This window comes from Puma concolor, chromosome D1 (assembly GCF_028749965.1).
Source record: "Puma concolor isolate L17-30 chromosome D1, mPumCon1.1.hap2, whole genome shotgun sequence".
NCBI lineage: Eukaryota > Metazoa > Chordata > Mammalia > Carnivora > Felidae > Puma > Puma concolor.
The window spans coordinates 53,155,813-53,182,872 of NC_141676.1; the positions used below are offsets into that span (position 1 = coordinate 53,155,813).

General features: G+C 37.5%; 3 protein-coding genes across 10 annotated transcripts in view; 1 reads left to right on the forward strand and 2 right to left on the reverse strand.

Moving 5' to 3' along the window:
* Nucleotides 1-27,060, forward strand: part of LOC147576692 (olfactory receptor 52L1) — a 455,531-nt gene that overhangs the window by 47,032 nt on the left and 381,439 nt on the right. For 5 of the 8 annotated variants that reach the window (XR_015241052.1, XR_015241051.1, XM_086678140.1 and 2 more), the window contains exon 1: nucleotides 24,897-25,285. The exons of 1 other annotated variant lie outside the window; for it this stretch is intronic. The gene's annotated coding sequence lies outside the window, so the exon portion shown is untranslated. Of the gene's footprint in view, nucleotides 1-6,326; nucleotides 6,377-10,099; nucleotides 10,430-24,896; nucleotides 25,286-27,060 lie in introns of those variants that run through there. 2 more of the 8 variants (XR_015241054.1, XR_015241053.1) reach the window with 2 other exon arrangements.
* On the reverse strand, nucleotides 1,497-2,462 carry LOC112864971 (olfactory receptor 56B34-like). Its single transcript, XM_025927988.1, has one exon. It carries the CDS (start codon nucleotides 2,460-2,462, stop codon nucleotides 1,497-1,499), a length of 966 nt encoding a protein of 321 aa, XP_025783773.1.
* On the reverse strand, nucleotides 15,888-16,852 carry LOC112864967 (olfactory receptor 56B4-like). The gene is given in 2 exon segments (XM_025927985.1): nucleotides 15,888-16,132; nucleotides 16,135-16,852. Coding segments are annotated over 2 exon segments (963 nt in total).

Consider the following 27,060-nt stretch of genomic DNA (forward strand, 5'->3'; position numbering starts at 1 on the left):
CAAGAGTTGTTAAAGAATTAGTTGTTAAAGAGTTGTTAAAGAGTTGTTAAAGACTGGCACCACCCACGTGCCCCAGTTGGTTGAGCATCTGACCCTTGATTTTGGCTCAGGTCATGATCTCATGGTTCATGGGTTTGAGCCCTGTGTCCACCTGTGTTGAGAGCACAGAACCTGCTAGGGATTCTCTCTCTCTCTCTCTCTCTGTCCCTCCCCCACTCACACACTCACTCTGTCTCTCCTTTCTCTCTCTCTCTCTCAAAATAAATAAATAAACCTAAACAAACAAACAAAAAAGAGTTGTCAAAGAGTTTGTAAAGTGACAAAATAATTCCTGTCAAATACTTGACTTAGATAACTAACAGAGTCCTTTAGAGTGACACTTTCTAGAGTGACTCTTTCTAGAACATTTAAAATGTGCTGTATTTTCCATTAGACAGGAAAATTGCTGCCAATTTTATATATTTTTCAAATGTTTATTTTTGAGAGAGAGAGAGAGAGAGAGGAGAGAGAGAGACAGAGCGTGAGCAGGGGAGGGGCAGAGAGAGAGGAAAACAGAATCTGAAGCAGCCTCCAGGCTCTGAGCTGTCAGCACAGAGCCCAACGTGGGGCTCAAACCCACAAACCGCGAGATCACGACCTGAGCTGAAGTTGGATGCTTAACCGACTGAGCCACCCAGGCACTCCTGCTGCCAACTTTTTTTTTTTTTTTTAATGTTTATTCATTTTTGAGAGAGAGACAGAGCACAAGCAGGGGAGGGAATAGAGAGAGGGAGACACAGAATCTGAAGCAGGCTCCAGACTCTGAGCTGTCAGAACAGAGCCAGACATGGGGCTTGAGTTCACAGACCACAAGATCATGACCTGAGCTGAAGTCAGACACTTAACCGACTGAGCCACCCAAGTGTCCCAACTTGACCTACATTCTTGTAACTGATAGGGATCCTATAGAGTGACTATAGAAGATTTAAAATGTGCTGTGTTTACTATTGGACAGGAAAATTGCTGCCACCTTTTAAATGGAATATTCTTTTATTAAAAGACAAGAGATTTATACTTTCACTTGGAGATCATTCCTTTTTATTGTCATCTTAATTTATGTTTTTAAAAGTTAGTAGCAAGGTTGAATAGAGAGAAAAGGGTAAGGGTTAAGAACAGAGACTCTGGAGCCTGAATGCTTAGGTTCTAACCTCACTCTGCAACTTCCTTCCCATTTGACCTTGGCCAAGTGTCTCAACTTTCTTGCCTCACCTGCAGAATGTGTAAATGACAGTTGTACGTGTTTCATAGGGTTGTTGTGCAATTATATGAGTTAATATTTGAGAAATGCTTAGAACAGTGCCTGGCACATAGTATACACTTTACAAAACAGGTGAGTTAATTTGAATCGATATGGCTAGCAACTGGGAGACATGGAATTTTAACCCAGGGCTGTTGTGCTCCAAAGCCTGTGCTCTTTCTGTAATACCAGTTGTAAAATTCTGCCATCAAAAGTTGGCTCACTTCCTGGACACATTCTCACCCAAACCAAGCACCCTCTGGAAGCCCACTCTCAGCTCCTGGGTCCGGAGGGCATACACCATGGGGTTAAAGGCTGGGGGCATAACATTATGCAGCACGTTGAAGAGAACAGGGATGAAGGGGACCTTTCTTCCTGCCAGGTGGGTGACAGACAGCACAATAACGGCTGTGTAGAAGAAGACAATGAGGATGAGATGGGAGCTGCAGGTACTCAGGGCCTTCGATGTTGCTTCAGCGGAGTTCAGCCTCAGCACTGAGCGAACAATCAAAGCATAGGAAGCAAAGACCAGACCCATGTCACCCCCAAGTGTAACCCATGCCAAGGCCAACTGGTATACTCTGTTAATAGTGACGTCATCACAGGCCAGACTAGTGACCCCCAAATTAGAGCACAGACAGTGGTCGATTTCATTTCTGGAGCAGTAGTGTCGCTGGGCAGCCAGTACAGGCAGTGGGATGGTCAACAGGCCATTCCTGAGCACCATGGACAGGGTGGCTTTGATCACAAAACCCTCATTGACTATGGAGGAGTACTGAAGGGGGTAGCAAATGGCTACATATCTATCCACAGCCATGCAGAGGAAGATGCCTGACTCCATGCACATGAAAGTATGGATAGCATAGATCTGAGCAAAGCACTCGTGGAGGCTGATGGCCTTGGCATCAAACCAGAGAATGGCCAGGATCTTGGGCATGATGGTGGTAGCCAGGCCAATGTCCACGATAGCCAAGATGCCAAGGAGCTGATACATGGGCTGGTGCAGGGAAGGCTCATGTTGGATGGTGATCAAGATGAGGATGTTGGCAATGAGAGCTAAGATGTAGAGCAGAGCCAGGGGCAGGGAGAGCCAGTGCTGCCACTCATGAATGCCTGGGAGCCCCACCAGGATGAACTCAGACACTTGAAGCCTTGAGCTATTGGTTATACTCAGGGTGGTATCCATATCATGGGATGTCTTCTTCTCAGCATCTGCCTATGGATTAAGAGAAAATAAGAATAGGCAGTAGTAAGCAATATTTTGAATAATATTCAAAAATAAATATTATATATATATAGTGACACCCAAATTGTATAGATAGACATATAGATAGATAGATATAGATAGATAGAACAGCGGAAGAGCCAAAATAGATTATAAGAAAATGATTTTAGCAGAATAAAAGTGAAGATTTACTGGCTTTGTTTTCTAGAAATTCTGGATAGATTTTTTCATGCGTCGGGGAATACAGACACAAACCAGAAGACTAGTACATTATAAAGATCCCAAAGTTAGAGGGCAGAGGTGTTTTCTCCATTGTTGGGGTTCTTCAGGAGGAGACCAGGCAGCCACAGGGAGAATACTGACCATGTTTTTATTTTAAACAGTGCCTGTAGTTGACAAATAAGTTTTGACAAAAATCGTGTCATTTGATCTTCCCCAGACAGGGGTTGTTATTTACATATAGGGATATAGAGGTTGAATGATTTCACTAGGTAAGAGTCCTATATATTGAAAACACTAATAAGTGAGAAAATTTCAGCAAAATTTTAATCTCTGGCATGAAATCATAGCTAAAAGGTCAGTACTATGTAGGAATATCACTTGTTTCCTCCTCTGATTATGAAAGTGATGTTAAAGGCATATATAAAGCTATATTTTAAAATCATCAATTTTATTAATAGAAGATCTAAGGAGACAAAATTACCACCATACTTCCCACCACTTCCAGATTTTTGTATGGTATAGGTTTAAAGCAGCAGGCATTTATGACACAGTTTAGACTGTTTGATTTGGGTAAGTTCACAGCTCATTTTTGATACTCAGTCCACCTCATTCTCTCATTCTCAATTTTGTTCACTCTTGAATTGTGTGGACTATCTCTCAGAGTTTGTATCAAAATGTGTACAGGCATTATGGTTTCAGAAGCCTTCAATACCTGACAATACCTGAGAATTCTTTTTCTTTTTTTACCTTTATTTATGAATAATACCTTGCCTTGTTAAATATTTAGGTATAAATATTTCCCTTCCAAATCTGTATCTGTGCTGTGTTTGATGGCATTAAGTATAAGATCAAGGTTCCATCCCTAACCACCTGTGTGAAGAATGAATGGCTATGCCATTTATAATTATAATAAACATATAGTACCATGAAATTGATAAAGACAAATAAGAAAAAATAAAACCATAGCACTTTTAGAAAACAAAAACAAAGTTGAGAAAAATAATCATAAATCAAAATCCCAACAAACAAAGGTAATGGTTTTTAACATTTTAGAATATTTAATTTTCAGCATTTTTCTTTATTGAAAGAAAATCTTTTAAAAAAAAGTTTTTAATTTATTTTAGAGAGAAAAAGAGAGCATGAGTAGGGGAAAGGAGCAGAGGGAGAGAGAGAATATTAAGCAGACTCCATGCTGAGCATGGAGCCCAATGTGGGGCTGGATCCCACGATCCCAGGAGTCAGACACTCAACAGACTGAGCCACCCAGGTTCCCCTCAACTCTTTTTTTTTTTAAATTTTTTTTTTTTCAACGTTTATTTATTTTTGGGACAGAGAGAGACAGAGCATGAACGGGGGAGGGGCAGAGAGAGAGGGAGACACAGAATCGGAAACAGGCTCCAGGCTCCGAGCCATCAGCCCAGAGCCTGACGCGGGGCTCGAACTCACGGACCGCAAAATCGTGACCTGGCTGAAGTCGGACGCTTAACCGACTGCGCCACCCTGGCGCCCCTCTCAACTCTTGATTTCAGCTAGGTCATGACCCTAGGGTCATGGAATCCAGCCCTGCTGTAGGCTCCGTGCTGAGTGTAGAGCCTGCATAAGATTCTCCCTCTTTTAATAAGAATTTATGGGTGGTCTCCATAGGAATCTGTGAATTTTTTAAATTTATGTGGAAAAACTTTTACATTATTCTGAGGAGATGTTTGGCTTTTATCAAATTCTCAAAACATTCAATTATTCAATCAAAACACAGTTACAGAAAACCATTCTTTACTCAAAATTTTGACCAAGATTCACTTCCCTATGACTTAATTTTTAATGTTGACCTTCTGGTTTTGTTTTTGTTTTTTTTTTTTTTTTTTACATTTATTTATTTTTGAGAGACAGAGAGAGACAGAGCACTAGTGGGGGAGGGGCAGAGATGGAAGGAGACACAGAATCCGAAGCAGGCTCCAGGCTCCACAGACTCCAGGCTCCGAGCTGTCAGCACAGAGCCCGATGCGGGATTCAAACTCACAAACTGTGAGATCATGACCTCAGCCAAAGTCTGACGCTTAACCCACTGAGCCACCCAGGCACCCCCCTTCTAGTTTTGTGATGCAACTTATTTACATGGAATTAATTTTGCTGTTAATGAGAGGTATGTAAATAAAGTGATTTTGCATAATTAAACAATGGCTTCTACATCTCTTGACAAGTGATTATTATGCCTCTTTTGTTGCATAGAAAGTTTTGTATGTATAAATTGTATCTGGGCACTCAAATGTTTTTATTTTTTTCTGATTAATTTTGTGCCAATATCAAACTGAGTTAAAAATTTTAGTTTTATAATAAATTTAATACAGAAGAGAAATATATTCCCTTATTTTTATTCTATTAAAATTTAAAGGCCTTTTTATGTGCTTATTTTCCAGATTAAACTTAGAATTCCTGCATTGGTTTCTAAAATAACAATTTTGGTTGGGATCATGTTAAATTTGTGGCTTAATTTTGAAAAGCCAAAAGTTGACATACTATCAAGTTCTTACATTCAGCAAATGTGGATTCTCTCTGCCTTTGTTTATCTTTCAAATCTTTCAATCTTTAAAACATGGTTATTAAAATTTTTTATTTCTGCGCTGTTCTTATGATTATTAGTATTTTGAGATATTCTGAACAAATATTTATCTTTCTTAGTGTTATTATATTGATTTTTGTTATTTCCTTTTGCATTCATTCAGTTTGCTAAACTTGTACTAGTTTTACACATTTTGTGAGTTTTTTTTCTTCTATTACCTCAACAAATTAATGGCTGCTGGGTTTATTTGGGTTTATTATTTTATAAATTGCAATTTTATTTGTTTTGTCATTTCTGTCTTGTGTATCATCATTTGCTAAACTATTATACATTTTTAAATTTTACCACTGATTCTCTTTTTCTGATTTTCTAAGTAGAACAAAAAGTTGCTTGCAGGGGTGTCTGGCTGGCTTTGGTGGTAAAGCATGCAACTCTTGGTATCGGGTTTGTAAATTCAAGCCGCATATTGAGTGTAGAGATTACTTAAAAATAAAATCTTGAAGGGGTGCCTGGGTGGCTCAGTCAGTTAAACATCCACTTCTTGATTTCAGCTCAGGTCATGATCTCATGGTTATGAGTTTGAGTCCCATACTGGGCTCTGTATTGACAGTGCTGAGCCTGCTTGGGATTCTCTCCCTCTCTCTCTGCCCTTCTCTGCTCACACTGTGTCTCTCTATCTCTCAAAATAAATAAATCAACTTTAAAAAATCTTAAAGAAAAAAGAAGCACAACAAATAACTTAAAAATTGCTTGCAAACAATGCTATTTTCTCTCTTTACAAATATAAATATATATTAATCTTTGTTTCATATCTCAGTGAAATGGTTGGAAATTCATGATCAATGTAAATTAAGTATGATTAAGTAAATTAAGTATGATTAAGTAAATTAAGTATGATTAAATTAAGTAAATTAAGTATGATTGTTTAGTGTTTTGTTCTAGGAATCTTAGATATAGAATTTATTATTCTAGACTCCTTGGTTTATCATTGACTTACTAACAGTCTTGGAACTCAGCCTCATTTCTCTGCTGTTTCCTAATCACAGAACTTGGTTTCTACAAAAGTGAGAAGACTGAGAGAAGGGAGGTAGTAGAGGTGAAGAATCAAATATGGAAAGCCATAGAAGGCAAGGATAAGGTATATATTTATTAATCAAATTCAGAGAGGAGGATAGAACTGCAGGAAGTTGGAAAACATCCATCCCCTCACCTCTCAGGATGCAGGTCATTGACTGGTTTATGTACTACTTCAGGAAGGTCTTTGAAGAGGCTCTCAGGCTGCAATGCCTTCTATGGATGCTTCTGCTCTCTGAGCTTCAGCTGTCTGTGTTCAGCCTTTTGTTGTTCAGAACAAACTCCTGTCGTTGCTTGCCACTCCTGGAGTCTGTGGTTTTTGTATAAATTAGATCGGTGAGATGCCTGATCCTGGTGTGGTACTCTTTAGGCCCTCCCTACTTTATAGCAAGCATCCTCCAGGGTCTTTTTTTTTTTTTTTTTTTTTTTTGGCATTGCAATGGGAATACAACCCAAGTACTCTTAGTGGTTAGTCACATAATGTTGGGTCCATTCAACTCTAGTCCCAGGGCAGCCTACCAGATGGACGGCTTTTCACTCCAGGATCCTCACAGAGTAATTCAGTTTTGTCTGATGAATAGTGCCTCTCATTGTGGGAAGGTTTTGAAATCTCCCTATCTCAAAATATGTCTTTACTCCATATCTTTTCCAGAGATTGCCTCTATCTATTTCCTGCATCACAAATATTGGAAGTAACCTCTTTTATGTTGCTTTCTTATCCTTGCCTCTTACAGATTTCTTGTCTCACTGCAATTTAACCTTTGTTTCAACATCAAATAGACATTGCTCTAATGATCTCAATTGCCAAAAAATATTGGATATTTTTTAGAAGTAATCTTACCTGGGGGGTGCCTGACTGGCTCAGTTGGTTAAGCATCTGACTCTTGATTTTGGCTCAGGTCATGATCTCATGGTTTATGGGATTGAACTCTGTGTTGGGCTCTGCACTGACAGTGTGGAGGCTGCTTGGGATTCTCTCCCCCCACCACCCCTCCCTTACTCATGCTCTCTCTTTCTCCTTCAAAAATAAATAAACTTTAAAAATATATATTTAAAAAAAGATGTAATCTTACCTGAACACTTCCTGGTATTTGTCTCTGTTGATCAGTTCCTTTTCCTAAGACCACTTGCCTCTCTTGTCTTTCATGACATCAAAATTTTAGTGTTAATTAAATTGGACAAAAGAATGCTATTGAATTTGTATTCAGATCAAATGTTCCTTAATGAGAGATGCATTCTCTGATCATCTTACCTAAAATAGCAGTCCCTGACCCTATAATTCTCTATTTTATCGATCTGTATGCCCGATATTACATGTCATATTATGACGTCATTTGTTTTTCTTTTCTTTTTCACATTAAAATGTAAGCTCCCCCAAAGCATGCTTTTTATAATTTTTGTTCATTGCTCTATCCCCAGTACCTAGACCAATTCCTGGCACATAGTAGGTATTTTATGAATATTTGTCAAATAAATGAATGAATATTGAGAAGAGTGAATAAAGAAGCAGTCTAGAGTAATTTTAAAGTGTGATGCTTTTGTTCATATGCAGTGACATTTTACTCTTTTCTGTATTCTATCTACATATACTATCATTAAATAAAACTTTAATTTTATCTTAATTTTCTTAAATTAGCTTTAGAAACACCCATTTACTTCTTTGTTACTTAAAGACTGTCAGATTCTAATAGTCAAAAATTACTAGAAACACAGTAAAATTGCAATGGAATGGAATCAATATATATTTTTTAGATTTTTATTTTAATTCCACTTAGTTAACATACAGTGTTATATTAATTTCAGGTGTACAATATAGTCATTCAACACTTCCATACATTGCCTTGTGTTCATCAAGATAAGTACACTCCTTAATCTCCATTACCTATTTAACCCATCCCCAGCACCACCACCCCCCGCCCCCCGCTCTGGTAGTTATCAGTTTATTCTCAGTAATTAAGTCTGTTTCTTGATTTCTCTCTCTCTATCTCTCCCACCCTCCTTCCCTCTCTTATTTTTCCCCTTTGTTGTTTATTTTGTTTCTTAAATTCCACATGAGTGAAATTCTATGGTATTTATCTTTCTCAGCTGACTTACTTTGCTTAGCATTATACTCTCTAGCTCTATCCATGTCATTGCAAATGGCAAGATTTCATTTTTTATGGCTGAATAATATTCCATATTATATATATACACCACATCTTCTATATCAGTTCATCAGTCTGTGGACATTTGGGTTCTTTCCATAATTTGGCCATTGTTGATAGTGCTGCTATAAGCATAGTATGTATCCCTTTGAATTAGTGTTCTTATATTCTTTGGATAAATAGCTAGTAGTGAAATTGATAGACTGTATGGTAGTTCTATTTTTAACTTTTTGAGGAACCTCCATACTATTTTCCAAAGTGGCTGCACCAGTTTTCACTTCTACCAACAGTTGAAGAGGGTTCCCCTGTCTCTGCATCCTCACCAACACCTGTTGTTTCTCGTGTTTTGATTTTAGCCATTCTAGCCAAAGTGAGGTGATATTTCATTGTAGTTTTGATTTGTATTTCCCTGATGATGACTGATGTTGAGGATCTTTTCATGTGTCTGTTGGCCATCTGTATGTCTTTGGAGAAATGTCTGTTCATGCAATCTGCCCTTTTTAAAATTGGATTTTTTTGGGGGGGGGTGTTGAGTTTTGTAAGTTTTTTTTAAATATATTTTGGCTACTAATCCTTTATTGAATATTTCATTTGAAAATATCTTCTTCCATTCTGTTGGTTGCCTTTTAGTTTTGTCGGTAGTTTCCTTTGCTGTGCAGAAAGCATCTTTTGAGTAGTCTCAAAAGTTTATTTTTGCTTTTGTTTCTTCTCCTTGCCTCAGGAGATCTATCTACAAAGAAGTTGCTATGACCTATGTCAAAGAAGTTAGTGCCTGTGTTCTTTTATAGGACTTTTATGGTTTCAGGTCTCAAATTTAGGTTTTTAAACCATTTGAATTTCTTTTTGTGTATGGTGTAAAAAGGTGGTCCAGATTCATTCTTTTGCATGTTGCTGTCCAGTTTTGGAATAGAATCAATATTTTGATCAATGTGTGAAATTAATTTTTTTTTTGCTACAACCAAAGATACCTAATATTTCTGCAATTTTGTTTAATAGAATATTATTGTGTTTGGGTTTTGTAATATGTTGCAAAGTGAGGTTTAGCTTGCTAATAAGATATACTGAATCATAAATTATTATTGTCAAGCTTTAGCCAAAGAAAGTCACAGATTTATCAGAACATTAGGGAAATTTGCTTCTTTGCTTCTTGATTGTAAATAAGCAAGAGAAGTAACAGTTCTGGTAGAACAGCAATTATTTATGTTCTTAACTTTGCTAACAATACATTTATATACTGATAAAAATTTTGATGTCACAACCAAGAAGGACTTGGGAATAACAATGTGTTGTTCAGGACCTTGTGGGAAATGCTATGGCGAGAAATGGTGTAGATTTTCAAAGGAACAACATTGATAAGCATTTCACAGCATTAAATCTCTATACTGACATCACAAGGTATTTCAGAAAATCTACAAATATCTAAAATAACCTTCACCAATAGAATATCAGTTGCTCTGGGAAAGATTGTTGTCTGATAATTTTCACCAATGAACTTGCCCAAAGGAAGGTAAGTCTGCTCAGTGGGTTTCTTCACAGTATCAGAGAAACTAAATAATAATGACAGTATAATGGGATGGAATTATTCTTATTTTCCATCATAGACAATGAATTGGCAATGTGGCCTGAATGGATCTTTGATAGCAGAATAATAAGAGGAATCTCAGTATGGCATCCAAAATTATGAAACACTATGAACGTGGAAAAAGAGAATGCAAAGGGGGCATATTAAGACTCATTAGCAAAACCCTTTTGTGAACTTAGAATTGGCCTAGCATCCAACAAGGAGGTGAGTTTTTAAATTTTTTATTTTTTTTATTTTAGAGAGCTAAAGAGAGAGAGAGAGAGCAAGTGGAGGAGAAGGGCAGAGAGAGAGAGAGAATCTTTATTTAATTTAATTAATTAATTAATTAATTAATTAATTTAACATCCAAGTTAGCATATAGTGCAACAATGATTTCAGGAGTAGATTCAGATTCCTTAATTCCCCTTACCCATTTAGCCTATCCCCCTGCCACAACCCCTCCAGTAACCCTGTTTGTTTTCCATATTTAAGAATCTCTTGTGTTTTGCCCCCCCTCCCTGTTTTTATTGTATTTTTGCTTCCCTTCCCTTGTGTTTATCTGTTCTGTGTCTTAAAGTCCTCATATGAATGAAGTCATATGATATTTGTCTTTCTCTGACTAATTTTGCTTACTGTAACAACCTCTAGTTCCATCCATGTAGTTGCAAATGGCAAAATTTCATTCTTTTTGTTTGCTGAGTAATACTCCATTGTATATATATACCACATCTTCTTTATTCATTCATCCATTGATGGAAATTTGGGCTCTTTCCATACTTTGGCTATTGTTGATAGTGCTGCTATAAACGTTGGGGTGCATGTGCCGCTTCGAAACAGCACACCTGTATCCCTTGGATAAATATCTAGTAATCCAATTGCTGGGTCGTAGGGTAGTTCTATTTTTAGTTTTTTGAGGAGCCTCCATACTGTTTCCCAGAGTGACTGTACCAGTTTGCATTCCCACCAGCAGTGCAAAAGAGATCCTCTTTCTTTGCATCCTCACCAACATCTGTTGTTGCCTGAGTTGTTAATGTTAGCCATTCAATTGACAGGTGTGAGGTGGTATCTCATTGTGGTTTTGATTTGTATTTCCCTGATGAGGAGTGATGTTGAACATTTTTTCATGTGTCTGTCAGTCATCTGATGTCTTTGGAAAGTGTCTATTCATGTCTCTTGGCCATTTCTTCACTGGATTAGTTGTTTTGGGGTGTTGAGTTTGATAAGTTCTTTATAGATTTTGGATACTAACCCTATATCTGTTATGTCATTTGTAAATATCTTCTCCCATTCTGTCGGTTGCCTTTTAGTTTTGCTGATTGTTTCCTTTGCTGTGCAGAAGATTTTTATTTTGATGAGGTCGCAATTGTCCATTTTTGCTTTTGTTTCCTTTGCCTCTGGAGACGTGTTGAGTAAGAAGTTGCTGTGGCCGAGGCTACAACTGTTGCTGTGAACAGTTATAGTAATTAGAACTGTAGTAACTTTAAATATTTTCTGTTTGCTTTTCATATGCAAACTTTTATTTTTGCATGTGAACGCTTCTCTTTTTTATGTACAAGTTATTGGAAGTTAACTTTACAGTTTAGTGTTTAGGTAACAGAATATTTGATTGGACTCTGACTGAATTTGAAGAATATGGTATTATATCCAGCAGTGTATACAATGACTCTCGGGATTGCGCATCTTGTTATTTTGGGGAAAAGGTGAGAACTTCTTTATATGTGGAACAGTTGTATCTTTTAAAATAGAAGTATTAAATTGTTTTCTTGTTGTATGGGAGTTCAAACGTGTGTAAAATGGTGCATGTGGAAGATGAGTAGTCAAAGGTATGAACTATGCTGTTAATCAGTTTATTGTGACTAAGTTACAAACCATTCTTTTTGGCCAGCTCTGTGAAAATGGATCAGTGTTCTTTAAATAATATGCCTTTGTCCACTGTAATGATGCCAAACTTTGGCAGTAGAGGACACTGGAGAGACATCGTAAGAATAAAGGTTTTTTTGTCTGTCTTTAGGTGAGGTGAAATTCAAATTAAGATTCAGTATTTAAACCAGTTTAAAGTATATAATTCAGTGGCTTCCAGTACATTCACAATACTTTTGTATTGCAATTACTACTTCTAATTACAGAAATTTTCACCATTCTCAAAAGAAACCCTTTCGTAAACAGTTGTTTCCCATTTTCCTGTTCCTTTAGTCCATGGTAATCACTTATCTGCTTTCTGTCTATAGATTTGCCTATTTTAGATATTTATTACAAATGGAATCATATAATATGTGTCTTTTTCTGTCTGACTTTTTTTCATCTAGCCTAATGTTTTCAAGGTTCACCCATGTTGTAGCATATACCAGTGCTTCTTTTCTTTTTCTGGCTGGATAATTTTCCATTCTATGGGTACACCACATTTTCTTTGCTTTTCTTTTTTTTACTGCATTCATCAGTTCATGTGCCTTTATGTTATTTTTATTTTTTGGCAATTATGACTAATGTTGCTATAAACTTTCAGGTACAAATTTTTGTACCTGTTTTCAGTTCTGCTGGGTATTTAGCTAAGAGGAAAATTGCTGGGTAATGTGGTACAATCATTCAAAGAGCTGCCAGACTGTTTTCTAAAATGGCTGCACCAGCTTGTATCCCCACCAGCAGTATTTTTCTCCATAACTTCACCGACACTTAACCATCTGTATTTTTAATTATAACATCCTAGTGGGTGTGAAGTGATATCTCATTGTGGTTTTGATTTGTACAATAATGAAGACACAGCTAATGTTGTTTTGAAAAGACAGATCCAAATTAAATTATAAACCAGATGTGAAAATAAATGTGCTAGAAAAGACAATAGGCAATTGAAAAAAAAATAGTGTGATGGTATTAAAATCATATAAGGCAAAGCAAATGAGTAAATATAGCACACATAGCAAAGAGGAAGAATTTATAAAGATAAAACAGAAAGCACATCCCTTTTTATACTCATGGCACATAGAGTGGAGAGAATAATTAACTGCTCTTATCTTTCTGTTGTGTCAGAGTTTTTGCTGAAACTCCAGGTTGGATGTTAGATGTTTACACATTTTCAAAAGGACTGAGAGACACATTCCCACAGAGCTGTTGAGAGTGGTCTACGCTTTGGGCTCCTACACATAGACTCATGCTGTGTGTTTTGAATGAATAAATAAATTAAAATATACGTGAATGAAAGTTTAGAGCTAGATTTTAGGATGGCTAATATTGTTATTTACTAGCTGATGAACTTGTATAATCATTCAACCTGAGCGCCTATTTCTTTGTGAAAAAGTACTAATGCAGTACTAAAGCAGTAATGCTTCCTAACTAAGAAGGCTGCTATGAAGACTGCATGAAATTAGTTGATCCACTGTGGGAAAGTGTTCTGCAAACTGTACAAAACTCTTGAAGGTTAGATGTTGTTATTATCCTGCTCCTTTGGACTAGAAACAGTGGATGTTGGGTTAAGTTCAAGCCCTATTCTATAACTGTCTCTCCCATACCTTTTCTTATTGGAGGATTGCCTCAATCTAAATCAGTGGTCATTGTCCGTCAAGGGTGAAGTAATAGCTGCTTTTGGAGAAAGTTTATAGTCCCTGTTCTTGGGTGAGTTTCCAAGCATTACTCTTAGGAAGGTCCCACATTATGGATTAACTTCCTGCAGGTCTGCTCTGCTGCCCAGCAGTCACTTCCCTGGTGGGATGAGCTCATGGTGTTGCTTCACTCCTGGGCTGTCTTCTGAGAGCTTGTTCTCCAAAGTGGACTCATGAAAACTTTCTGAAGTCATTCTTCGTACCATGGTCTGGTATATTTGATACATAGTTCGGCAGACCATGTTATACTACTGATCAATCACATCATGAATCAAGTATTAAGTGTACATTGTGTGCAAAGTTCTGTACTAGGCTTGGAGAAGGTAAAAAATGAACATGGATCAACATTCTTGTACTCAAAAGTATGCATATTTGTTAGATGTGCAATCGGTAAAATTTCATTTAGATTTAATTAATTGGTTATTTGGAGCTACTTTTCTAAGGTATTTTCTAGGACAATTTTCTTTCTTTCTTTCCTAGAAGGTTTTACCACATAATTACATCAGTTTTTACATGTGCATATCACATCTCAAAGCCTGTTTTCTTTATTATCTCTTTTGCTTCGCATGGTATGCTGTGACTTAGTTCAGCAAAATGCTCTGTCACTACTTTTAACTTGAAGAATTGAAGCAGAGGGAGATTTCATAAGTTGCTCAGAGTCATATAGAAATTCTGGAACAGAGCAAGAGTAAGAGGGAGAAGACTGCAAAAGTTGTGCGATCACACTTGCAAGGAGTAGAATCCCAGCTCCCCCACTTGAAAATTGTGCTGATGGGGCATGTTCTGTAACCTCCAGGGCCCTAGATCCCTTAGCTATACGTTAGGAATAATACTGTATGCACTTCACAGGGTTATTGTGAGTATTAAATCAGATTGTGTGTGTGTTTTCTGGCTTATGAGAAGTACTTAGCACTTGTTAACCATTAATTAATTTATTATTATTATTGAAATTCTCTGCTACAAAAATGAAACTTTTCTCTGTCTTTTTATTTATTTTATTATTTTTTTATTTAAAAAAAATTTTTTAACGTTTATTTATTTTTGAGACAGAGAGAGACAGAGCATGAACGGGGGAGGGCAGAGAGAGAGGGAGACACAGAATCAGAAGCAAGCTCCAGGCTCCGAGCCATCAGCCCAGAGCCTGTCGCGGGGCTCGAACTCACAGACCGCGAGATTGTGATCTGAGCTGAAGTCAGACACTTAACTGACTAAGCCACCCAGGCGCCCCTTCTCTGTCTTTTTAGAATAAACATTTATTTTCTTTTTCTTATTATGAAAATGACATGAAAAACAAATATGTACAAGTTAGAGTAAATTCGCATAAACAGTTTTAAAGTCTTCATTTTTTACTACTATTAACAATAACTTTTTTATGAATACATTTTTGCTTACATTTAGACTATTTTTTTTTTAAATTTTTTTTTTCAAACGTTTTTTATTTATTTTTGGGACAGAGAGAGACAGAGCATGAACGGGGGAGGGGCAGAGAGAGAGGGAGACACAGAATCGGAAACAGGCTCCAGGCTCTGAGCCATCAGCCCAGAGCCCGACGCGGGGCTCGAACTCACGGACCGCGAGATCGTAACCTGGCTGAAGTCGGACGCTTAACCGACTGCGCCACCCAGGCGCCCCTAGACTATTTTTTAATTTATTTTAGATAAAGAGCAGAGTGAGAGAGCATGAGATGGGGAGAGGGGCAGAGGGAGATAGAGAAAGAATCTCAAGCAGGCTCCATGCGCAGTGCAGAGCCTGATGCAAGCCTCAATTCAATGACCCTGGGATCATGACCTGAGGCAAAATCAACAGTTGGATGCTCAACTGACTGAGCAACCCAGGTGCCCCAATTTAGACTATTTCTTTTAGATATTTTTCTAAAAATAGAATTACTAGATGAAAGAATATTAACATTTACAAACACTCCAGTAAATTTTGTCAAATTGCTTTTTGGTACATTTGGGCCAATTTACAGTCCTACCAGCTGTGTATGAGTATCAATCTCAGAATTGCATCAGTGGTCAGCAACATTTCACTTTTCTGTTCTTACTTATTTTATAGTAAAAGGAAATTTCATTGTGATTTTCATATGTATATTTTGATCTGTGAGACTGACAGTTTTCATGATTTTATTGGCTACTTTTTTCCTAGTGAGAGATGAAGACACATCACAACCCAGGTCTATCGACAGCTAAAATCTCTATCCTTTCTTCACACCTTAGTGGCCTTCTAAAGCTGGAGTTACTTAGTGGAAATATCTTCACTCAGTCCAAGCAGTCTCTGGAAGCCCAGTCTGAGCTCTTGCATCCTGAGTGCATAGACCATGGGATTGAGTGCAGGGGGGATGACATTGTGCAGTACATTAAGGAGCACAGGGATTAGGGGCATATTTTTCTCTGCAAGGTATGTGACAGACAGCACAGTGATACCTGTATAGAAGAAGAGGATGAGAATGAGGTGGGAGCTACAGGTCCCCAGAGCTTTGATATTGCTTCTGGTGAGTTCAACCTCAGCACAGAGTGAAGGATTAACACGTAGGAAGAAAAAACCAGAGCCATATCACTCCCAAACAGGATCCATGCTAAGATCAGTTGGTAAAATTTGTTCACAGTGATGCCATTACAGGCTAGACTGGTGACCCCCAAATTAGAGCACAGGCAGTGGTCAATTTCATTCTTGGAGCAATAGTGTCTCTGGGCAGACAGTATTGGAACTGGGATAGTAAACAGTCCATTCCTGAGCACCATGAATCCTGTGGCTTTGACCACAAAAGTGTCAGTGACTATAGACAGGTATCGAAGGGGGTGACAGATGGCTATATATCTGTCCAATGCCATGCAGAGGAAGATACCAGATTCCATGAAGAAGAAACAGTGGATGGCATAGATCTGAGCAAAACACTCAGGGAGGCTGATGGCCTTGGCATCAAACCAGAAGGTAGCCAGGATCTTGGGCATGATGGTGATGGCCAGGCCCATGTCCACAACAGCCAGTATGCCCAGAAAATGGTACATAGGCACATGCAGCGTGGTCTCATGTTGGATGGTGATCATGATGAGGAGATTAGCACAAAGAGCTAAGAAGTAGAGCAGAGCCAGGGGCAGGGAGAGCCAGTGCTGCCACCCATGAATGCCTGGGAGCCCCATCAAGGTGAAGTGGGAAATCTGGAGGCTGGAACTGTTGGTAACACTGGTGGGAGTATCCATAGCACAGGTGCCCCATTTGCAGTGTCTGTCCATAAAACTGAAATGGCAGGAAGATTGCATTTGAGAATTTAGCTCAGGGTCCTGATAATAGAGACTCCCCCCAAATGACCCAGTTTCTTTTATGTGTGCATAACCCTCCACCTTTTTTGGCTCCTGGAAATATTCCACAGAGGAGCACTAAAACAAGTCAAAATTTATTCTAAAGGTAAAGTTTGAATTAGCCATTTATTATTACCACTCATGTTTCTAATAAGTATGTTCAAATACATATGTATCAAGAATAATCTTATTGCTAACAGATAACAAATACTAATATTTGATTTATTTCCATTATTTCCATTTTATAATTATATTTGTATTTCCAGTTTACATCATTATATGGAAATAATGTTGTATCCTGCCTTTGTGTTTCAGTAGTGTGTTCTAGGACATAAAATAGGAACTCAGTAAAAAATTATGACATGGATGAATAAATAAACCAAAACTTTCCAGATCATTAAAAGCAATGTGGAATCTTATATTTCTGTATTTGGCTGTCCCATAATTTACTCACCACTACTTTACTTTTCAGATTGTTTCCTTTGAGTAGGATTTTTTAAATGATACAAAAGTGATACATACAAAGAACATCTTAAAATACTCTTTTTAGTAATATTTTGATTTTAACTGTCATACATGTAGATTGTTCAAATTCAAATAAAATTAAAAAAATATAAACAATGGTTACTAAGACTTCTGTGCTTAGGACTCCCAAATTTCTTCCTTTTCACCACAGGCAGCCAGTAACCCAGTTTCTTAGGAATCCTTCCAGAGATAGTTTTTGCATGAACAAGAATATATGTATATGTTTTCTCATAAAAGACAAAAGCAAATGTTAGCATACTAATCATATCCTTTATCCTTTGTTTCCTTTCCTTTTCTTTCTTAACTTAATTACCTTCGAGACTGTTCCCTATCACAAACTAGATATGCCACATTGCTAAGTGAATGATATTCTACCACATGGATATCTGATAATTTAATAAGAACTTCTGACATTCAATTTGTTTCTGGTATTTTGCTACTGTAAAAAACATGTACTAAATGTACTTGTTCATATATCTTTATGCATAAGTTTATAGGATAATTTCTAAGAATGAATTGCAGAGTGAAATGGAAAAAGAAAGATTTTGATTGATATTGCCAAATTGTCTTTCTTTTTTTTTGTTTTAACTTTATTTTTTATTTTTTAAAATTTACATCCAAATTAGTATATAGCAAAGCAAAGATTTCAGGAGTAGATTTCTTAATTCCTCTTACCCATTAGCCCATACCCCCTCTCCCACAACCCCTCCAGCAACCCTGTTTGTTCTCCATATTTATGAGTCTCTTCTGTTTTGTCCCCCTCCCTGTTTTTGTATTATTTTTGTTTCCCTTCCCTTATGTTCATCTGTTTTGTCTCTTAAAGTCCTCATATGAGTGAAGTCATATGATTTTTGTCTTTCTCTGACTGAGTAATTTCACTTAGCATAATACCCTCCGGTTCCATCCACGTAGTTGCCAATGGCAAGATTTCATTCTTTTTGATTGCTGAGTAATACTCCATTGTATATATATACCACATCTTCTTTATCAATTCATCCATCGATGGACATTTGGGCTCTTTCCATACTTTGGCTATTGTTGATAGTGCTGCTATAAACATGGGGGTGCATGTGTCCCTTCGAAACAGCACACCTTTATCCTGTGGATAAATGCCTAGTAGTGCAACTGATGGGTCGTAGGGTAGTTCTATTTTTAGTTTTTTGAGGAACCTCCATACTGTTTTCCAGGGTGGCTGCATCAGCTTGCATTCCCACCAACAGTGCAAAAGATACCCTCTTTCTCTGCATCCTCGCCAACGTCTGTTGTTGCCTGAGTTGTTAGTGTTAGCCATTCTGACAGGTGTAAGGTGGTATCTCATTGTGGTTTTGATTTGTATTTCCCTGATAATGAGTGATGTGGAGCATTTTTTCATGTGTCGGTTGGCTATCTGGATGTCTTCTTTGGAGAAGTGTCTGTTCATGTCTTTTGCCCATTTCTTCACTGGATTATTTATTTTTTGGGTGTTGAGTTTGGTAAGTTCTTTATAGATTTTGGATACTAACCCTTTATCTGATATATCATTTGCAAATATCTTCTCCCATTCTGTCAGTTGTCTGACAGGCTGTGCAGAAGCTTTTTTTTTTTTTTTTTTTTTTTTTTTAATTTTTTTTTCAACATTTATTTATTTTTGGGACAGAGAGAGACAGAGCATGAATGGGGGAGGGGCAGAGAGAGAGGGAGACACAGAATCGGAAACAGGCTCCAGGCTCTGAGCCATCAGCCCAGAGCCCGACGCGGGGCTCGAACTCACGGACCGCGAGATCGTGACCTGGCTGAAGTCGGACGCTTAACCGACTGCGCCACCCAGGCGCCCCCAGAAGCTTTTTATTTTGATGAGGTCCCAGTATTCATTTTTGCTTTGGTTTCCCTTGCCTCCAGAGACATGTTGAGTAAGAAATTGCTGCAGCCAAGTTCAAAGAGGTTTTTGCCTGCTTTCTCCTCAAGGATTTTGATGGCTTCCTGTCTTACATTGAGGTCTTTCATCCATTTTGAGTTTATTTTTGTGTATGATGTAAGAAAGTGGTCCAGGTTCATTCTTCTGCATGTCACTGTCCAGTTTTCCCAGCACCACTTGCTGAAGACACTGTTTTTATTCCATTGGATATTCTTTCCTGCTTTGTCAAAGATTAGTTGGCCATACGTTTGTGGGTCCATTTCTGGGTTCTCTATTCTGTTCCATTGATCTGAGTGTCTGTTCTTGTGCCAGTACCATACTGTCTTGATGATTACAGCTTTGTAGTATAGCTTGAAGTCTGGGATTGTGATGCCTCCTGCTTTGGTTTTCTTTTTCGAGATTGCTTTGGCTATTCAGGGTCTTTTCTGGTTCCATACAAATTTTAGGATTATTTGTTCTAGCTCTGTGAAGAAGGCTGGTGTTACTTTGATAGGGATTGCATTGAATATGAAAATTGCTTTGGGTAGTATTGACATTTTCACAATATTTATTCTTCCTATCCAGGAGCATGGAATCTTTTTCCATTTTTTTGTGTCTTCTTCATTGTCTTTCATAAGCTTTCTATAGTTTTCCGTGTATAGATTTTTCACCTCTTTGGTTAGATTTATTCCTAGGTATTTTATGGTTTTTTGTGCAACTGTAAATGGGATTGATTCCTTGATTCTCTTTCTGTTGCTTCATTTTTGGTGAATAGGAATGCAACCGATTTCTGTGCATTGATTTTATATCCTGCAACTTTGCTGAATTCATGAATCAATTCTAGCAGTTTTTTGGTGGAATCTTTTGGGTTTTCCATACAGAGTACCATGTCATCTGCAAAGAGTGGAAGTTTGACCTCCTCGTGGCCGATTTGGATGCCTTTTATTTCTTTGTGTTGTCTGATTGCAGAGGCTAAGACTTCCAATACTATGTTGAATAACAGTGGCAAGAGTGGACATCCCTGTGTTGTTCCTGACCTTAGGGGGAAAGCTGTCAGTTTTTCCCCATTGAGGATGATGTTAGCATTGGATTGCTTTATATGGCTTTATGATCTCAAGGTATGATCCTTTTATCCCTACTTTCTTGAGGGTTTTTATCAAGAAAGGATGCTGTATTTTGTCAAATGCTTTCTCTGCATATATTGAAAGGATCATATGGTTCTTGTCCTTTCTTTTACTGATGTGATGAATCACGTTAATTGTTTTGCAGATATTGAACCAGCCCTGCATCCCAGGTATAAATCCCACTTGGACGTGGTGAATAATTTTTTTAATGTATTGTTGGATCTGGTTGGCTAATAGCTTGTTGAGGATTTTTGCAACCATGTTCATCAGGGGAATTGATCTATATTTCTCCTTTTTAGTGGGGTCTCTGGTTTTGGAATCAAGGTAATGCTGGCTTCCTAGGATGAGTTTGGAAGTTTTCCTTCCATTTCTATTTTTTGGAACAGTGTCAAGAGAATAGGTGTTAACTCTTCCTTAAATGTTTGGTAGAATTCCCCTGGAAAGCCTTTTTGCCCTGGACTCTTCTTTTTTGGCAGAATTTTGATTATTATTTCGATTTCCTTACTGGTTATGGGCCTGTTCAAATTTTCTATTTCTTCCTGTTTCAGTTTTGGTAGTGTATATGTTTCTAGGAATTTGTCCATTTCTTCCAGATTACCCATGTTATTGGCATATAATTGCTCATAATATTCTCTTATTATAGTTTTTATTTCTTTAGTGTTGGTTGTGATCTCTCCTCTTTCATTCTTGATTTTATTCATTTGGGTCCTTTCCTTTTTCTTCTTGATCAAAGCGGCTAGTGATTTATCAATTTTGTTAATTCTTTCAAAGAACCAGCTTCTGGTTTCATTGATCTGTTCTGTTTCTTTGGTTTCGATAGGATTGATTTCTGCTCTAATCTTTATTGTTTCCTGTCTTCTGCTGGTTTGGGGTTTTATTTGCTGATCTTTTTCCAGCTCCTTAAGGTGTAAGGTTAGGTTGTGTATCTGAGACCTTTCTTCTTTCTTTAGGAAGGCCTGGATTGCTATATACTGTCCTCTTATGCCTGCCTTTGCTGCGTCCCAGAGGTTTTGGTTGTGGTGTAATCATTTTCATTGGCTGCCATATACTTTTTAATTTCCTCTTTAACTTCTTGGTAAGCCCATTTGTTCTTTAGTAGGATGTTCTTCAGTCTCCAAGTATTTGTTACCTTTCCAAATTTTTTCTTGTGGATGATTTCGAGTTTCATAGCGTTGTGGTCTGAAAATATGCACGGTATGATCTCGATCTTTTTGTACTTACTTAGGGATGATTTGTGTCCCAGCATATGGTCTATTCTGGAGAACTTTCCATGTGCACTTGAGAAGAATGTATATTCTGTTGCTTTAGGATGAAATGTTCTGAATATATCTGTTAAGTCCATCTGGTCCAATGTGTCATTGAAAGCCATTGTTTCCTTGTTGATTTATTGATTAGATGATGTGTCCATTGCTGTGAGTGGGGTGTTGAAGTCTCCTACTTTTATGGTATTACTATCAATTAGTTTCTTTATGTTTGTGATTAATTAATATATTTGGGTGCTGCCACCTTTGGTGCATAAATGTTTACAATTGTCAGGTCTTCTTGGTGGATAGACCCCTTGATTATGATGTAATGCCCTTCTGCATCTCTTGATACAGTCTTTATTTTAAAGCCTAGATCATCTGATATAAGTATGGCTACTCTGGCTTTCTTTTGTTCACCATTAGCATGATAGATGGTTTTCCATCCCCTTATTTTAAATCTGAAGGTGTCTTTAGGTCTAAAGTGGGTCTCTTGTAAACAGCATATAGATGGATCTTGTTTTCTTATCCATTCTGTTACCCTATGTCTTTTGATTGGAGCATTGAATCCATTGACATTTAGAGTGAGGACTGTAAGATATGAATTTATTGCCATTATGATGCTTGTAGAATTGGAATTTCTGGTGGTGTTTCTGGTCCTTTCTAATATTTGTTGCTTTTGGTGTATATATATATATATATATATATATATATATATATATATTCATCTTTTGTCCCCTCAGAGAGTCCCCCTTAAAATTTCTTGCAGGGCTGGTTTACTGGTCACAAACTCACTTACTTTTTGTTTGTCTGGGAAACTTTTTATCTCTCCTTCTATTTTGAATGACAGACTTGCTGGATAAAGAATTCTTGGCTGCATATTTTTCTGATTCAGCACACTGAATATATCCTGCCACTCCTTTCTGGCCTGCCAGGTTTCTGTGGATAGGTATGCTGCAAACCTGACCTTTTTTCCCTTGTAGGTTAGGGACTTTTTTTCCTTTGCTGCTTTCATGATTCTCTCCTTGCCTGAGTATTTTGTGAATTTGACTATGATATGCTTTGTTGATGGTCAGTTTTTGTTGAATTTAATGGGTGTCCTCTGTGCTTCCTGGAGTTTGATGTCTGTGTCTTTCCCCAGGTTAGGAAACTTTGCCGCTATGATTTGCTCACATAACCTTTATACCCCTATTTCTCTGTCTTCCCTATGATTCTAGTGTTGTTCCTTTTTAATGACTCACTGATTTCTCTAATTCTTTTTTTTTAAATGTTTTTATTTATTTTTGAAGGAGAGAGAGAGAGACAGAGCATGAGTAGGGGAGGAGCAGAGAGAGAGAGAGACACAGAATCTGAAGCAGGCTCCAGGCTCTGAGCTGTCTGCACAGAGCCCGACGTGGGGCTCGAACTCACTAACCTGAGATCATGACCTGAGCTGAAGTCAGACACTTAACCTACTGAGCCACCCAGGCACCCCATGATTTCTCTAATTCTTAAATCGTGCTCTTTTTTATTAATCTCCCTCTTTTTTTCTGATTCGTTATTCTGTATAAGTTCATCCTCTATATTGCTGATTCTCTGTTCTGCCTCATCCATCCTTGCCGCCACTGCATCCATCCATGATTACAGTTCAGTTATAGCATTTTTAATGTTATTTTGGCTATTTTTCACTTCTTTTATATCTGCAGAAAGGGATTCTAATCTATTTTCCACTCCAGCTAGTATTCTTATCATCGTGATTCTAAATTCTGGTTCAGACATCTTGCTTGTGTCTGTGTTGGTTAAATCCCTGGCTGTCGTTTCTTCGTGCTCTTTCTTTTGGAACGAATTCCATCGTTTTTTTCATTTTGAAGGGAGAAAAGGAATTAATGAGGTAGAAAAATTGAAATTAAAAAAATTAAAATTAAAAAAAATTAAAATTAAAAACACAGACACACAAAAATCGAATAGATGATGCTAGATCCTAGGTGTGTTTTGGTGTGGGTGTTGAAAGTGGTTTGACAGATTAGAGAAACAAACAAATGAACAAAAAAAAAAAAAAGAGGGGAGAAGAAAAAAAAGGAAATCGTTTGAGAATTTGATAAAGTGAATACACTAAAGTGGACTAAAATACACAAAAGTAGAGAATATAGTACAAAAAAGTATAGAAAAATGTTTTTAATAAAAATTAAAAAGGAAGATGAACTTTTTCGTTTTCTGTATTTAAGAAAAAAGAAAAGAAAGAGAGAAAAAAGATAAAAAATAGAAAAAATAAAAGTAAAGACAAAAATTGTTTCAAAATTTGAAAAAGTGAATACACTGTAGTAGACTGAAATAAAATGATGGGAGTAAGATAGAATTTGAAAAAATTTACATAAGAGCAAAAAATATAGTAATAAAAATTAAATAAAAATATTTAAAAGAAATTGAAAGTAAAAATGAAGTTTTTCTGTTTCTGCATTCAAGAAAAAGAAAAGAAAGGAAAAAGAGAAGAAAAGAAAAAAAAAGGAAATTGTTTGAAAATTTGAAAAGGTGAGTACACTGAAGTAGACTATAATAAAAGGATAAAAGTAAAAAAGAAAATTTACACAAAAGCAAAAAATATAGTAATAAAAATTAAAGAGAGATATTTTTAGTAAAAATAAAAATGAGTTTTTTCCTCTTTATTCAAGAAAAAGAAAAGAATTGTAAAAGAGAAAAAGGAAAAAGGGAAAAAAAATTGAATAGATGAACCTGCTAACAGATTGAAGTAGGACTGAAATTACTTTGTTTTCCCCTAGAGGTTGGTCAGTCTATATAGCTCTTTGTAGTCCATAAATTAAGCAGGCAGTGAGGTTTGTGTTCTTGAAGAGTGAAGTTGGCCCAGTTAGGCAGGGCCCGGTGTAACAGCTCCGCTCTCCACTAGATGGCGCTGCTAGCCTACTGGGGTGGCTTGTTGCGGCGCTTGTTGGTGCACACGCGTATGCATATACGGGAGTGGTGAAAAACGGTGCCACCCAGCCACCCAGTCTGTTCTCCCCGATCAGCAATTGCGCACCGGTCCTCTGTCTTTAGCTCTCATCGACTCTCTGCTTTTCCACTCTCCGTGACCAGTCCCCAGGCAGTACCTCTCGCCCGAGTTTTGTCTCAGGTGTGTCTATTTTCCCTGGGCCCTTACTTCCGAAGGACTGCGGCTTTGACCCACTCCGCCCGTCTGGTCTGCAGGAGGGTCTCACCGAGCAATGGCTGAATGAGTAATGGCCGAATGTCGGCTGCACCCAGGAATGCCCACTGGACCCTGCTGTTGCTGGTGCCCTGAGACTATGGCCAGTTGCTAGCCCGCCCCTAAAAAAGATCATGAGACAGTGTAGCAGCAGCATTTCAGGGACCATGGAAAATTGCAACACACATCTGGCACTGGGCTTCACCCTCAACAACCTTGCCCCAGCACCAGCGAATGTGGCTGCCTTCTGGGGTCTGCTGGGGCCAGGTGGCTTCAACAGCCTCTACCAAATGTCCTTCCAGCAGTGGAACCACTTTTCCCCGTGTGGCCTGAGAACCTCCTGGACCCCACTCTGTTCCTGGGGATTCACCTTTCCCACCAGAGTACCGCCAGGTATTGAACTGTGGAGTTGCAGCCTTTGCTCTCCCCTTGTTTACCGTCTTAATGGAATCTAAACCCTCTCCTTTCTCTTTTCTCCCTTTTTGGTTTAGTCCCTGTGGCTGTTTCCAATTTTCCACTTTCTCTCCAGCTGTTTTTGGGGAGGGGTGCTTTTACTGTATGTTCCCCCCTCCCCAGTCTCCATCCTCTCTCCACCCGCAAAAGTGGCCCCCTTTCCATCACAGCTTCTCGCTCCCCAAGTTTACCTCTCTGTGCTGCATACCTCCTGAATTCTGTGGTTCAGGTTGTGCAGATTGTTGTGTTAATCTTCTAATCAGTTTTGTAGGTGTGTAGGATGGTTAGTGTTGGTCTGGCTGTATTTCATGGATGCGAGACACACAAAAAGCTTCCATGCTGTTCTGCTATCTTGGCTCCTCCCCCAAATTGTCTTTCAAGAGGTTATTCTGCCCCTGTAGGAGAATATGGATATTTTAAATAATCTTGAAATATACTGAAATGTTTCTTCATAGAGACATTGTAGTACTTTACACACCCAGAGTTTAAGACTGTGTTTATTTCATCATATCCATCCATTTCATCACATTCCAAATTAGGAAATTTAACTTAAAAGTCTTTATTAATAGAGTGAGTAAAAGTGATATTTCAATTTTGGTTCAGTTTTCACTTCACTGTTGAGTGAGCTTTGACATTTTCAAAGATATATTTTCCATTTATGGGCTTCTTCATTAGTTTTCTCTTTTGTCTTTATGTGCAACTTACCTTGTAGTATTAAGTGCAATAATGTTTTTCAAGTGCTCAGTTTGGAGTATACAGTCTTATTAATTTGTATGGATTTCATTATATCTTCTTAAAAAAATTTCATTATATCTTAAGGGTATTACCTCTGTTGAATTTTCTGGAAGTATTTCCTCCAATTCATTTTCCATTAAATTCTGTCTTTTCTAAAAAATGATTTACTCACATGCATACACAAATTTTTATGTGGTCATAACAATTGTACTTTTTAATATTATTTCATGACTTTTAAACTTTTAATAATATAAAATCTAGTATTTAAATAAGTATTTACTAGAATATTCTTTACAGAAGTTTATTTTAAATTTAATTTTTAAATGAATTTGAGATTTCACATGGAGTGAAAAGTACGTTAATTTCACCCCACTAATAGTTAAACCATTGTTCCAGCACCATTCAGTAAATAAGCCTTTTTCTCCCACTATCCTGAATGCACTTTTTTAGTCCTATATTAAATTCCAACATATATTCAAAGGTCACTGCCTCCCAGGACAATCTTTTCTGTTTTTAGTGTCACTAAAAACATGTATTTACCACATGGTAGGGGAAATTCTTAGTAATAACTTCAAAAAATGTTTTAAATTAATGTTAATTAATTTAAATGTTATTTTCTTGGAATATTATATATATTTTTAAAGTTTATTTATTTTGAGAGAGAGAGAGAGAGAGAGAGCAGGGGAGGGACAGAGAGAGAGGGAGAAAGAGAATCCCAAGCAGGCTCTGCACAGTCAGTGCAGAGCCTGATGAGGGTTTGAGATCCCGCAAACCATGAGATCACAAACATGAGATCACGACCTGAGATGAAGTCAGACGCTTAACCCACTGAGCCACCAAGGCGCCCCTGGAGTATTATATTTAAAAAAATACAAATTAGTTATGGGAGAACTGATGTCTTTACCCATTGATTCTTTCCATTGAGAAATCTGTGTTTTTCCTTTTTGTTATAGATATTTTGGGGATGTTTTCTATTATTA